This window comes from Chionomys nivalis, chromosome 25 (genome assembly GCF_950005125.1).
Source record: "Chionomys nivalis chromosome 25, mChiNiv1.1, whole genome shotgun sequence".
Taxonomy (NCBI): domain Eukaryota; kingdom Metazoa; phylum Chordata; class Mammalia; order Rodentia; family Cricetidae; genus Chionomys; species Chionomys nivalis.
In genome coordinates, this window is record NC_080110.1 from 17,277,242 (window position 1) to 17,293,273 (window position 16,032).

The 16,032-nt window shown below is 39.2% G+C and overlaps 1 protein-coding gene across 1 annotated transcript in view; it reads right to left on the reverse strand.

Annotated features, from left to right (window-relative positions):
• Window positions 1-16,032, reverse strand: part of Tmtc2 (transmembrane O-mannosyltransferase targeting cadherins 2) — a 380,346-nt gene that overhangs the window by 77,188 nt on the left and 287,126 nt on the right. The window contains exon 9 of the mRNA XM_057758114.1: window positions 11,069-11,150. Coding sequence (XP_057614097.1) covers window positions 11,069-11,150 — 82 coding nt within the window. The remainder of the gene's footprint in view (window positions 1-11,068; window positions 11,151-16,032) is intronic.

Genomic DNA, 16,032 nt, shown 5'->3' on the forward strand with positions numbered 1-16,032 from the left:
CGCTTTGTTTTTTTATGTTCCTGGCAGCCCACGTTTAACAAAAGCTCTGTTTACAGAAGTAATGTGATGAATGAGCCATAGTGGCTGGCAAGGAGACCACGTAGGCCAGGTAACAAGGAAAAGATGCCCAGGAGAACAATCTGGACATCATATCATGAGGTTGAGAGGCCCAGAATTTGTCCCTAGGTGAACACGAGGCCAGGAATCCATCCTTAATTGGACATGTAACAAGGAAAGTGTCCAGTGCAAAAGCGATTAGAGAATTGGCCGGCCAAGGTCCTGGACTCCATTGGAAAAGAGGTCAGGAAGGTGAACTACATAGCCAGATTAATGTCTCCCATGATGCTTTTGAAAAGGGTTATGGCATGTCCAAAGGCTAGTCACATCGTTACGGCCGTCTGGTGGGAAATGGGGATCAGAGTGGCATAAGAGATAGTGAAGTTGAGAAGGATGGGAAATGACAAGGGAGACAAAAGGGACAGTGAGAGCCCCATCCTGTTTAAATGATTAATAGATTCGATGGGGATTGAGTGAGACAAAAAAAGAAAAATGAAATAGGAACAAATAATAGAGGTCCATGAAGAGCTTTTTCGACAATCTGCCATATTTTATCTTCAGAAGATAAAGAAAATGCCAACACTGGGCAAGGGCCGAGCTTAATCAGTGAATACCTAGGTGGGAAGCCTCATTTTGTTAAAAAAAAATACTGCATATTACACAAGGGAGCCAGAGAGAAAGAATTCAGGGGATAAAAGGATCCAAAGGCACCTTCTTTAGCCGCCAAGGAAGTGACTATACAACTCACTTGTCCAGAAAATCCTACTTTTTACACTGTAGGAGTAAGTATCCATTGTTAGGACCTGTTGAGGAGGTTACACGCTACTCACTGTATGAGAGAATAAGTAAATCCTTATAACCAGCTGGTAAAAACTAGAACAAAATCAGGTGTAGTGGCACAAGCCTTTAATCCCACTCAGGAGGAAGAAGCAGATGGGCCTCTGAGTTCAAAGCTACTCTGTTCTACAAAGTGAGTTCCAGGACAGCCAGGGGTCCACAGAAAGACTACATCTTGATAAAACCACAACAATGAAAACTAACAGCAAAAACTAGACAAGAGTTCAGGATAGGCTGGATCAAGTTCATGAAGATCATCCTTAGGCTGCTACTGAATCTCACACCAAAATCCTTCTCTGTTTACTGTCCCAAATCCATTGCTCTTCTTGCTTCTCCGTCCAATGCTTATCTTGCTTTTCTAGTTTCTTAAATCCCATATGAGGTCACATTCGAAGGAATTTGCATGCATAGTGCTTAATTCCACCCCTTAGCAAAGCTTGACCTGATAAAGCCTTTAAATTATACAAAATCACAATGGATCACCCCACAAAGGGGGAAGGGGAAGTAAATCTGAAGAAAAGGAAGCACAAAACTAGCTGAAGTGCTGTCTAGACTTCCTCACTGATTCATGTGTTGGGTAATGTTGACTGATCCTATATGTGCTGCTGTGGACAGGGCTGAATCTCCAGCTGGGACACAAATGCCTGTAGTCAAGACTCGAAACCCAGTAATTTTATTGTGTTATTAGAACATGGGAGGTGGTATATGTTGTGAATTCCTTGGTAGTCTAGTTTTCTTTTCCTTCCTTCCTTCCTTCCTTCCTTCCTTCCTTCCTTCCTTCCTTCCTTCCTTCCTTCCTTCCTTCCTTCCTTCCTTCCTTCCTTTCCTTTCCCTCCCTCCCTCCCTCCCTCCCTCCCTCCCTCCCTCCCTCCCTCCCCCTCTCTCTCTCTCTCTCTCTCTCTTTCTTTTCTTCCTTCTTTCTCTCTTTCTCTCTTTCTTTTCTTTGAGCCTGTTTTTGAACTAGCTCTTGTAGACCAGGCTGGCCTCCAACTCACAGAGATCCACCTGCCTCTGCCTCCCGAGTGCTGGGATTAAAGGCGTGCACGACCAACACCTGGCTTCTGGTTTGCTTTTTTGCTCAAGGAAAAATGCTGCAGAATGGCTCACATTTTCATGACTTGCTCAGCCTGCTTCTTTATACAACCCAGGACCACATTTCCAGGGACAGTATCACCCATGATGTGTGATATAGTAATTACACGGATAATTTTGGAGTAGTTTGTCCTGAGATATTACTATGTAGGATCTCACTGAATCCCCCAAAAGCCATATACAGCATGGAGCTGGTTCTGCCTACTTAACAGAATGAGGAACTGAAGCCACTAACCACTGTGGAAAATACTTCAGAGGATTTCACCGCCATATCCACATCAATCATCGATCAAGAAAATGCCCCACAAGCTTACTACCAGATCACTTCAATGGGGTGTTTTCTTAACTGAGGTTTCTTTTCTCAAACAACTCTACCTTGTGTCAGGTTGACAAACATTTAAGCAACACACTCAAAAAACGTACTGTGAATACAATACAGCTATTGTATTTGATAAACAAAAAGTACACATGATACTAATTAAAAACATATCTGATGAATTTATGATGTAAACGGCACATAAATGAGAATCCATGTAAGAGTCTTTCTATATTCCTAAATGTTATAAAGTAGTTTACATTCCATCTCAAATAAATACTTATGAATAAATACATATAACTGCTTGTTGCAATTTTTCTGGTATCTTTTCTACATCATCCAAGGGAAACAGAGAAGTTGGTTGTAATTTTGTATACTATTACATTATATGTGTGCTTCAAAAAGGAGCACAGCTATTTTAGAAAATTGAAAAATTTTAAATTAAAAGGATATTATGAAGAAATCTATGTAGGGCACCTGACTCGAGCATGTTTTCTTCTTGGTGTCCTGTCCCTTGTTCCTCTCCCCGTCCATATTCTGCAGGTTCTCTCCCGACTGTGACAACCACAAGGTATGGACCACTTTTCCTGCTGTTCATGGTAACACAGTAAGGAGACCACCACAGTTTTCTCTTTGTTCATAATCTCAGCCTTCTGTGTGCATGTATCATAATCAGGCACCTTGTAATTTTAGTCCTCCCCTATAAACATCTCTAACCCTATTCTAGAAGAAACAGAGTAAAATTTGGTTTTGGGGACTGATGTCATCTTTAAATGCCATTCTACTCTATTAGCCTGCTCTTATGAGAGTTTCCCATATTGGCGTAAGAGGCAATGGCATTGCATTTGGCACAGGTAGCACTGTGATGTGTCAACGGTATTAGCTGGCAGTGAAATTGGGATGATTTCCCAATGGCTTAAAGGACTTCAACTCCTCATTCTGTTGAGTGTACAAAGCAGCTCCATAGTGTATCTGCCTGCTGAGGGATTAAATGAGATCCTACACGGGAATTTCTCAGCAAAAGAACTCCAAAATATTTATGTAGTCATCCTACTTTGGATTAAGATATAACAATCAAAATGTACCGATTAATTCATCATGAAAATTATTTAATAAAGAGTTCATTTAAAATGCCTTCCTCTATTTTTTCTTTCTTGATAAACATTTATGTTTTGAATGTGCATGTATGTGTCTGCACACATGCCTATGTTTCTATTTGTGTGTATGTGCACAGAAGGAGAGGACAAACTCATATTTTTCCTCAAGGATGATAGACTTGTGCTTTGTTTGGCTGAAAGTGGAAACAGCGCTTCTCACTGGCCCAGAGCTCACAAAGGAAACCAGGCTGTGTGCCTTGTCCATCACTTCCCAGGGGTCTGCCTAGCACTACAACCACACCCCGTGAATGCATGTATTAAATTTTATTTTAAGTATGGTTCCTGGGTATCAAACATAGGTCCCCACGCTTTCAAGTTAAGCAATTTACTGTCTGTGCCATCTCCTCAGCCCATAAACTTTTATATGCTGAGTTCTTTCAGATCACTGTATATATTTGTTACTGTGGTATTTTTTCAGCTATCTTTTTATATAACAGCTTGAATGACCACTGAGAAAAAATTACTTAGATGTTGAATAGCTTCTTTTTTCTCCATTCACTTCCTAACAAAGAGGGAAGCCTGAAGCACCACTGCCTTTATTATTGATGGCTGATGCTACTTATTTCTACAGTGATAAGCCTGCCTTTCTTCCACCCTCCAGCAATGTGTTTATCAAGCATGATGTTAAATATTGGGGCACAGTTGTAGAGAAGGCACAAATCATAAAAGACAATGGCTTCACTGCTGCTAACCTTAAGGAGAAATAGCTTAATTGGAGAGTGTCAACCCAAGGGATAGGAGTCTAGGAAAAAGTATGCCCATTAGGATACTGTTTGCTAAATCCTCAAAAAAAAAAAAAAAAAAAAAGAACATGACGTCAGCATGTTATATTACAGAAATTTTGGTGCACAACAGAAAAAGGAAACATAGAAAATACTTGAGACAGAAGAGATTGTGTATATCTGGGGGTAGTGAATGAAAGACAGACAATAACTGTCTTTAATAACTAACCATGGCTCCAGAGAATGAAGAAGATCCAAACGATGAGCGATCAGTAATGAAATAAGTGCCCAGTGAACACCCCCTAGTGTAGAGACAACAAAGGTGCTAGGAAAATTCAAGGTTTGCCAACTAGGAGAAGACTGGCCCTAGGCGTTCTGAAACTGGCCATCAGTCATCCTGTCTTCCTGTTAAACAGAGATGTTTAGGCATTTAACAGCTAAGTTTACGTTGATTCTTAGTTGTGTCTTAGTTAGGGTTTCTATTGCTGTGAGGAGTCACCATGACCAGAGGAACTCTTAGAAAGAAAAGCTTTAATTGAGGAGGGGCCCCCATACAGTTTCAGAGCCTCAGTCCATTATCATCAAGGCAGGGAGTATGTGATCTAGGAAACAAACTCCAGTCACCAAGCTTGTGTAAGACCCGCTTTTCCTCATGAGCCACCACATTAGCTCTCTTTCAGCTTATAGAGCCAGAATTAGTCACCACGAGTACCCTTAATTTAGCCGAATAGCTATTCTCAGTACTTTTTCTTTTGAGAATGTATCTTAAGGTTTCTTTTCCGTTTATAAATGATTTAAAAATTATCTGGGCAGTGCTGGTACATGCCTTTATTGCCAGTACTTGGGAGGCAGAGGCAGGTAGCCAGCCTGGTCTAGAGTGAGTTCCAGGACAGTCAGAACTACACAAAGAAACCCTTTTTCAAAAATTATATACACGTAATCACACATATAGAGAGAGACAGAGACAGAGAGAGCAAGAGAGTGTATAGGTACAGGTATTTAAAAGAGGTAAAAATGAGAAAAGTACTCATATGCTTAAAAGTAGAGAGAGAGCTCTATCTGCCTGTGGCCTCCAGAAGTAAAGCTCTCTCAGACACTGCTCTAGCGCCACGCCTCTTTGCTTTCCAACAGCATGGCTGTGAACTAACCCTCTGAAATTGTAAGCAAGCCCCCAATTAAATGCTTTCTTTTATGAGAGTTACCTTGGTCACGATGTTGCTTCACAGAAACAGAACACTGACTAAAACATATACCTAGTAGGTACTTTTAGATATATACTAACATATACCTAGTAGGCACTTTTAGATATATACTAACTTATATCTAGTAGGCACTTTTAGATATATACTAACTTATACCTAGTAGGTACTTTTAGATATATACTAACATATACCTAGTAGGCACTTTTAGATATATACTAACTTATACCTAGTAGGCACTTTTAGATACATACTAACTTATACCTAGTAGGTACTTTTAGATATATACTAACTTATACCTAGTAGGTACTTTTAGATATATACTAATGTATTTTAGTCACATCACATTTGCTTCTGGGTATCCAAAGAAAATATATAAAATGTATTTTATCTTACCACATGGCTTTTCTATAATAGCAATTTTGGTTTTTATTAAAGAACACTTTATCTTGTCTTTGGAGTTTTCTGGAAAACACTTCCTATTGGAGATAAACAGATCCATGGAGAATCTTTTGATCTGCAATGGACATCACCCTGAGATTCATGAATCAAACTTGACCAAGATTATATAATTGGTATCACAGGCATGGAAACATTCACTTCTATAATGCATGAATATAATGTTATACTTAAGTCGATATCTTGACATACTTTGAAACCCATTTCCTGCACATTTATCAGAAGCAAAAAATTGATCCAATATTTAAAAACAATATTTGATAAATTATTAAAGTGATAGAAAATTTTAATGCTGGAAAACATCTAGGAGCCAACATCAACTTTCTAGATTTTCATCCTGGGCTTCTATTCCAAGTCTCTTTTTCTCATCCAGAGACTGGAGGTTAACAGAGGCCAAAATTTAATTATCTCCTTGTACCCAGTTTTGCAGACTTTCAGATGAAATTGTAGTGAAAAAAAAAAAAAAACTTCCCTATAACTCACTCCTTCAGACATGAAACCAGAGTGTCTAAACTAGAAGGAACCTATAGCATAGTTAGATGTCTTCCCTACCCAGTCATAACTGAATAATATTTTTCAAATCACTCATATCATTAACAAGCAAACTAAAAGCACATAATTGCACGAGAGGATGAATTTCTCATAAAACAACATTCGCTGGCATTTGAAGCGCATCTTAAAAAGACTCAGAACACATACATTTCATTTAAATATTTATTTTCAAGTTGTGGGAGTGTTTTTACCCACTCAATCTGTGGGTATAAACACCCTAAGGCAGGATGAAAAACTATATATTTCAGCAAATTGGCAAGGAACTGAGATGAGAAACATAGTATGAATTTTCTTGGATAAAAATAATGAAAATTCAAGTAGAACATCCTTTCATTGAATTTTATGTTCCAAATTCAGTTACTAGCATGGGACACTACTCGGCACTTGACAATACACTAGGTATTGATGGCATAGAAATTAGGAAACAGAATTCTCCCCTCAATATAGAATTATCTAAAGGAGGGATGGTTTTAATGTATTTCCTTTCCCAATATCTCCCAACTCTAAACTATCATCATTCCTTGGCCAATACACAGTAATCACTCTTTAAAGGCATTTTCTTTTTGTACTTTGATATCTCTGCCCTTTCTTCTCAGTTTGGTCCATCCCCACACTTGTAGAAGAAATACCTCTTAGCCTTGTTTAGATAGTACTCTATCTAATTCCTCTTCAGCCTCATCTTCCACTTCTCCATCTGTTTTACCCAGGTCCAGTCACATGAGTTCTTTTTCACTGCTCTGAATCTACACCTTTTCTGGCCATGGATGCTTGAACTTTCCAGGTCTCCTACTGACACCTAGCTTTCAAATAGTTGGAGTGTAAGATGACGCACATCATACACTTGTAGATGTAAGACACAGCTACTCTTTTTAACAAATCTTCTACCTTCTACAGATCACTGCCGTGGGATAATGCTCTTGTATACTGTAAAGATTTGCCACTCGTATTATTTTAACAAAACACTGATTGTCCAGTAGCCAGGCAGGAAGTACAGGAAGGGTGAACAGACTAAGGGAATTCTGGGAGGAGGAAAGGCAAAGGTCAGTCATCTGCCAGAAAAAGAGGAAGCAAGATGATAATGCTGCACTGAGAAAAGGTACCAAGCCATGTGGCTAAACATAGACAAGAATTATGGGTTCATGAAGTTGTAAGAGCTAGTTGGTAATAAGCCTGAACTAATAGGCCAAACAGCTGATAATTAATATAAGCCTCTGTGTGTTTCTTTGGCACTGAACAGCTGTAGGACCAGGCAGGACAGAAACTTCCATCTACAGATCACTTTCTAAATATGACATCATGGTGTTGATTCCTTCACAGAATTTTCTGAATAGGGAACAACATCTTGTGCCAAGTAGATACATCTTACAAAAGTAAAATAAATCCTTCTCTAAGAATTTGAAGCTAAGTCATAATATTCTCAAATTCTGTATTACTGATTAAAAATGTCTATATTTCTGTCAATCTACAAAGTTATAAAAAGAAATAGAATGTATGCTATAAAATGAAAACAATGAGTAACTGAGAGATGCAAAAGTTGCTCAACTACACTAACTTTGGTTGAATCATCTTCATTTTTCAAGGCTTCACTCTATTTGTTTGCAAAACAGAGGGTTGATATAGATTTAAATTGAAAACAATTTTTCAGTTCTAAAAGTCAAATATTAATATCATCGCCAGTTCTTAATATGGGGTTCTGTGAATTTGTAGACTATGTGCCCTAATTAGTTTTTTCTTTGATGTCTCATCTTGAGTTTTTTCAACTTATATGTAAATACTGAGTGTTGTAATATTTATTACAACGAGTAACACTGTCATTTATAAAATTATGTTGAATCATGTAGTTTTCCTACTAAGAGATGGGAAATATAGTTCTAATTATTTGTATAACCCTCAACATTAAATACACTCCAACAGAATTAAGAAAAAAATCAATCTTTACACAAACATTTAAATACACGAGTTGTCACCATTTTCAAGTAAAATGTGGTACATATACACAATAGAGCACTACTCGGTGATTAAAAAAAAAACAATGACATCTTGCAATTTGCAGGCAAATGGATGGAACTAGGAAAAAACCATGCTGAGTGAAGTAACCCAGAACCAGAAAGACAAGCATGGTATGTACTCACTCATAAGTGGATATTAGACATAAAGCAAAGACAACCAGCCTACGGTCCACAGAGAAGCTACTTAACAAAAAAAAGACCTTAAGAGAGGCATATATGAATCCCACTGGGAAGAGGAAATAGACAAGATCCCCAGAGTGAATTGGGAGAGTGGTAGCAGAGGGATGGGGAGGAGAAGGAGAACATGAGGGAATGGGATGGTAAACGTGGGGGAAGGACAGAGAGGGAGAGCAAGGAAAGAGGTATCTTGATAGAGGGAACAATCATGGGGTTAGCGAGAAATCTGGCACCAGGAAAATTCCCAGCAATCCACAAGGATGACCCCAGCTATGACTCTAAGCAATAGTAGAGAGGGTGCCTGAACTGGACTTTCCCTGTAATCAGAATGATGACTAACTTAATTGTCATCATAGAACCTTCATCCAGCAACTGATGGAAGCAGATTCACAGCTAAGCATTGGGCTGAGCTCCCAGAGTTCAGTTGAAAAGAGAGGGAGGAGAGACAATATGAGCAAAGGGGTTAAGATCATGATGGGGAAACCCACAGAAACAACTGATCTGAGTTAGTGGGAGCTCACTGACATTGGACTGACAACTGGGGAGCCTGCAGAGAATGAAACTAGGGCCTCTGGATGTAAGTAACAGTTGTACGACTAGGGCAGTCTGTGGGGCCACTGGCAATGGGGTCAGTATTTATTTCTAGTGCATCAACTGGCTTTCTGGAGTCCATTCCTGTGAAGGGATACCTTGTTCAGCCTAGATATGGGGGAGTGTTCTTGGCCCTGCCTCAAAGTGATATGGCATACTTTGTTGACTCCCCATGGGAGGCTTTACACTCTCTGAGAAGTAGATAAGAGGTGGGAGGAGTGGAAAGAGAGGAAGGAGAGGGAACTGGGATTGGTATGTAAAACTAAAAAAAAAAAAACTGCTTTTAAAAAAAAATAAAAAAGGTATTTTCAAAAAAAGAATTCTCAAAGCAACTGAAGTCTAAAGTTAGATTCCTTTCCTTTTGCTTTCACGGTGCTTGTGACTGAACACTAGGCCTGACCTGTGCCAGGCAAGGCCGTACCAATGAGCCACAACCCTGGTTGTAATAGTGATTTTTAATAATGGTCTCAGGTGCGGCAGTAGTGGGGTGTAAGGAAATTCACTGTGCGGATCCCTATTCACTACATAATGATGGCGGACACTAGCTCTGAAGATCCGGGAAGCGGGACCAGTTTGAAACAAAGGAAACAAACAAGCAGGAAGGTGGAGAACAGCACATTATTTCCTAAAATGCCTCTGGAAGGCAACAGTCCTCTCATGCTCTAGCAAAATAATCGTGGAGATGATCTGAGGTGTGGCAGGGGACCCCAAACCAGCAGGTATGAGAAACACCCTAATTTTGAGTACTTCAAATAGGAAAACTTGTGAAAATTATAATAAATTCTGCAGCCAGGTTGAATTGCTACATCATTATCATAACACAGGGTAAACAAGCAAAGACAGAGTGGTCATATACATGATTTTATATCATGTGTTCTGCCTAAAACAAAGCATCATGTGACTAGGTTCACACACATACACATACAGTAACATACACATAAAAAGATTCACGTGTGGTTGGCTCAGTGTTTCCTGCATTTTATTATTTCTATTCTTCTATGCTCCTAGCCATCACTGCTGCTTTTTTCTTTCTAGCTGAAAACTGGGAGAAGGAATTAGTACCATAGAGGAATAATAGCTGTATTTCCTAAGGATTTCATTTCTGAACATGTTTACATTTACTACCCAATAATACCTAACACATAAAGTCAGCAGTAATTTTTTTTTTAAAATCACTATCTTGTTTCTCATGGGCTTAGCAAAAGGAAATGCTTAATGCTATTGTTCCTTGAGAGACAGCCCATCTACAAATCTGGGAGACCCAGCACATCTTATTCCACACTAACCAGCTGTATACTTTAGTGGCTAAACACATGAGTCACGATAATGATAGAGTGTTATGTAAGCTCATTCTGAACTGATTAAGACCAAGGCTAAATGCCATGAGACAGACATTCCTTACACTTGTTATAGCTTATGCTTGGCCTCGCTCTTAGGTATTTACAGCCTGGTATACATACATATCTTCCAGAAAGCAAGGCGTAGAGGCCAAAATGTAAACTCCTAAAACATCAAGTTGGCATGCTCCATGAGCAATACATTACTGTGCAGAATGAAAAAAAAAAAGAAGCTAATATTTTTATTATAAACTATGCCTCAGACAAAGAGCTAGATGCTTTCCTGATGGGATCTCATTTAAAACGCTATGCTGAACTTGAAAGAAACAATTGGAAACCTGCCTAGTCCATTAAAGGCCAATGAAAATTCGCTGAAGGAAAATGTAGTGCGGAGCCCTCCTGAGTGTGACGTTTTAAATGGAAACGGAAGGATGTAGCATGCAGCTAAATCTGGAAGGAGGAAGTCAGCCTCCTCCCAAAGGTCTCTGACCAGAAAAGAACCGAAATCGCACTTCAGCATGGACAGCAGAGGTGGGGGTCATGGGAAAAGCATCACCACTCACCATAGTGCATGTAACAGTTTCCTTTGGTGGGATCCAGCTCAATGGCCTTCAAGAAGAACTTTTCGGCCTCACTCTTACGACCCTTGAAAAACAAAGAAAATGGATGATTCAGCAGCGGATCATGATGAATTATTTTTTACATCTGGGCACAAACGAAATACACTAATGTCTACAGATAAACAGTGCTGGGGAAAAGCCCTTATTTCTTCTAACTGAGGATGACCGAGGAACATGTGTTGAGAGGAAAGACTGAGTTCAGGATCCTGGGAAGCATCAAGAAGAGAAGACTAGAAGTGATGTTGAGTCCATCCATGTGATCAAAGAGGAGGCTGGGGAGCTGAAAGGGATTTTATAAGTGTCATAGAAATAAAAAGGGTAAAATGGGTTATAGAAACACCATTGACACTTTTAGCTTTTCTTTGAGTAGTACATGTGCATTGCATGAATGTGCATAGATGCACATACATGTGGAGGCCAAAAGATGATCTCAGATATTAAATATTTACTTTTTATTTTATGTGAATGAGAGCTTTTGCCTGCAATGCATGTATGTGTACCATGTGACTGCCTGGAGCCTGCAGGGGCCAGAAGGGAGTATTGAATCCCCTTAACTAAACTTCATGCTAGCTGCCATGTGGATTCTAGGAACAGAACTTGGGTTCTCTGGAAGAGCAGCAAGACCCCTTAAATGTTGAGCTGCCTCTCCAGGCCCCCAAAATCTGTTCTGACGATTGAGCTCATACTCTTGCAAGGCCTTTTACCAACTGAGCTACTGCCAAGCGCTTTCACTTTCTGTTTTATTGTCTTTATTATTTTATCTTAATAAAGTATTCCCTCAGCTCCCACCACAGAGGTTACTGCCAATAGGAGTTATGCACTGAGAGTGAAAATGTAGCCTAGCTCCAACCATCAAGTTCCATTCAGCTTGTCTTACACTAATTTCATGTAGAGGCAGATGAGCTAGGAATGGCTTAGACGCGGGGATTTTAATTGAGAGAAAGTGTTTGTACAACTCTTTAACACTGGAGAGAAGAGTTCAGAGCATGCCTGAGACTATAAACAAATATTCAAAATACCGTTAACTTCTCAAGCAAGCCAGACCAGAGGACAGAGACCTACAATTCTAAGAGTTCTCCTGTAGTCAGGAGGCTGAAGCTTGAGGACCACAAATTCCACAAGCCTGTGTTGGCTACCAAATGGGTAACCAGGACAACTTATAAAGATGCTGTCTTGAAAATAATAAGCTAAAAGGCAGGAAGATGTAGCTCAGTGGTCTGGTACAAGGCCTTAGGTTCAATTTCAATCACCAGCCGCAAACACAGGCATGCAGGAATGCGCACACAGACACACACACACACACACACACACACCTTGTATACACTCAAAAAAGTAAAGAAATACAGAGTTCTGGTCTGTGTTAAAGAAATGTGCTTTCCCATGGCCATTCTCTTTTCTGGTCCTTTAAGCATACATCACACTTGGGAAAGTTGATCCCCAGATACCACTCAGAGATGCTGAATGTTAAACACAGCCAAGGGTTAAATGAGAGAACACAAAGACAATGAGTGATGGGCTCTACTGCAGAGGGAACAAACATTGGTCCCAAGCAATGAAGATGACACTTGTTCTCTTCTAGACATCCCTCATCTCTTACTACAGCAAATGTTCTTTTGTGGATGTAATTACTGTCTACTTCCAAGGAAGAAATGAAGTCACAACGTGGAGAATTTCCAACAGCTATTGTTCATTGCTGCTAACATTCAGATCTGAAGTTCTGCTAACCTAGGACTTAATCAGAACCTAGCTTACCTTATGGGGTTTAGTTTTAATCAAATAGTGACATCACAGAAAAACAATAAGAACAACAGAGAAATGCTTTCAGGAAACAATTTTGTTTTTCTTGAAATTATATAATCCAGGCAGCTTATGAAGCAGTACGATCTTGACCTGGTTATTGCTTCGACACAATTATCCACAGTCACAAGTAAGAGAACACTAGGAAGAAATTCATCAGAGTGGTCTCTGGTTTGACATGGCAGGAATGAAGATCTGTGTGGACTCCAAGTGACAGCTAAGAACCAGGGTACGTCTAGAGAGTTTTTCCAAGCTATCTGTACAGTCCTCCTTGTTTATATACTACATACATTTCAGGCAATGCTTCATTCTTTGTTCATATACGTCTTTTAAACAAAGGTTACTGCAAACAATGTTTTAAGTTAAATGTATGCAAATCCCTTGTTATTCTCAATCTAGGCAACTTTTGATTAATTTGTTTGTATCTTCTCAGACTTTTTTTCATCCACTCATTAAAAAAATGAGTCACTACATCCTACATACAATCACTTTCCTAACTGCTATGCATTACCCCTCAGTCCCTATCACCTATAACCAGGGATAACCTCGTGTTCGGACAAAAGGACTTCGGAATTCTTTCACTTCAATAATGGCACTGCATTCAGCAACCACTCTCTCACAGTAAGTCTCATCAACTACCCAGTGACTAAAACTCCAGTGTTCCTTAAGAGTAATGTCTCAAGTCGGACCTTCAAAATAGGGAAGGAAGCGCGGAGCAAAGTTTCATATATACGTGTCTGTGGGCTTTCATAAGGTAACAGCAGCAATTTCACCAGTTCACTAACTGAAGAATCAGGCAGGCTGGTGTCTGAAATAGGAGAACAGATTCTAGACGAGCAGAGCAATTCCACACTTGTTTAGCTATATGACTCACGGAAAATCATCCCGTCTTTTAGCAGTACTTTGTGCTATTACAGAAAGGAGGATCTAGAGGGAGCACAGAGAACCCACTCATGGCTGTATTCATGATCCATTTGTCCAAACTCATAAAGTGTACAGCCCAAAGGGTGAACTATCAAATAGCTGCACTACCAATGCCAGCCAGGTGATTATGAAGAGGAACTAAGTGTAGGAAGAACGCAGTCTCACCTTCATGGAAATATTGTTCTTTCTGATCACAAGGTTTTTGTAAATGAAACCTGTTATAAAAACAAAGCGTACTATTTTTTTTAATGTAAAGGCCATTTCATGGGAATTTTGAATTGCACGATGATGATATATATAAAGTGATAATATTACGTAGGTCCATTAGAAACTTGTAACCAATGTTGCTCATTATTTAGATATGCACACGCACATGCGTGTGTAACAGGATACTGCAATGAATAACAAAGAACATGCTTTGCTGGGTACACAGCTTCAAAGCACATGTTCATTCTTTAAATCATCAGGAAAATAATATTCCAGGAATTTATAGAAGTTAATAAAATCTATCATTAGTAAAGTGCCCATAAAAATGGTATATGAGGTTTAAAAAAAAAAAAAAGGCTTTGAACTTTTTTCCACTTAAGGTTTTAAGGACAGTAAGGAAGAAACCGGCTCATTTATCAATGTCCCAGTAAAATGAGCAGTAAAATCTTCATGTATCATCCACTGGTGAAACAACAGTAGGAAGCTATAAAAACACGCATTGGCACTCAAGAGGCACTGGTTACTAAAAGAAACCAAGACCCATAATCTCCAATACAAGATGATCATGGAGATCCCTCTTTCTGGAAAAAAAATATTGCACTATTAAAAAAATCCATCAGTTTTGGTTACTACTCAGAAAAATACCAAATAATAAAGAAAAGGAAAACCTCCTGAAAGCATCTAAAGTTAAGAATCAATGAACCGACGGGCAGATACATCACTGAGCCCTAGGAAGAAAGTTGGTCATTGGTAAGTAATATTGCGTACAATCACATTTACTACTTCAACTATCATTAGTTTGAAGGCAATGGGAATTTTAAAATATGGAGAAAAATAAATTGGGGGGTAGGTGGGACTTGGATATAGCACATCTGATAATGTGCCTACCATGCATAGGACCATGCTATACAAGACAGGTGTGGTGGTACACATCCATAATCGTAGCACTCAGGAGGTAGGGGCAAGAGGATCATGAGTTTGAGGCCATCCTGTCCTACACAAGTTTAAGCTCAGCCTTGGCTATATCAGACCCTGCCTAAATAAGTGGACAAATACAAAAAAATAAAATAAAATGAACTGTTCAGAAATCAAGGAAAGGGGACTGTGTTAAGTACTAAATACACACAAAACAGTATGGTTCAAATTCATGGGAAACAAGCAAGGCGACATTAAACAGTAGCCCCATGCTCCCAAACCCTGCTCCAATCCAGCCCTCGGCTGTTTGTGAGCAATGAAACAAATACATGGAAGAAAACCTACAACTCAGTTCATATCGCATATTCAACATCATGATTTTGCCTTCCAGTTATTTTTGCAGATGCATCAAACTGGTGCTGCCACTAGTGCAGCTCAGGAACAAGCAGCAAGCTGCATGGATGTGAAGCCCATGGCATCTCTACCAAAAGCTAACCAACTGTTTTCAAATACAATCTGTATGGCCATATAGTAGAGACATAAGTTTTTACACACAGATATGCATAAACTACCACAATAGTTCTGGAATCTCTTGCTTACAAGACTTGGAATACTTCATGCAGTGTTAGAATTAGATTATTATACATAGCTTTCATTTGAGTTATTAATTTTTTAAAGAAAAATCAGTTTCTCTGATATGTGCTTCCTAAACTTTAGGAAGATACACACAATCCATCATGTTTGTATATGATGTGAAAGCAAAACTCTCTAGGGGAACACAGAGGAGACATGGGTGGGGGTGGGGAGGGAGTGTGGGAGAGATCATAAAACATAGGTATATGAAAATGCCCTTATGTAACACAAGTCCGCGTACAATAAATACAATGAAAACGCTTTCAAAAATTGTAATAAAAATTATACTCAAATTTTTGTACTAATCTTTAGGGACAAATTATTCATGGCACAGTAGATGTCCTTTACAAAGTGTTGTGATACCATAGTTCAGAATAGCAATTACCCTGAAAAATCCCTGATGACACGACTTTGCACTCTTGCGTTGTGTT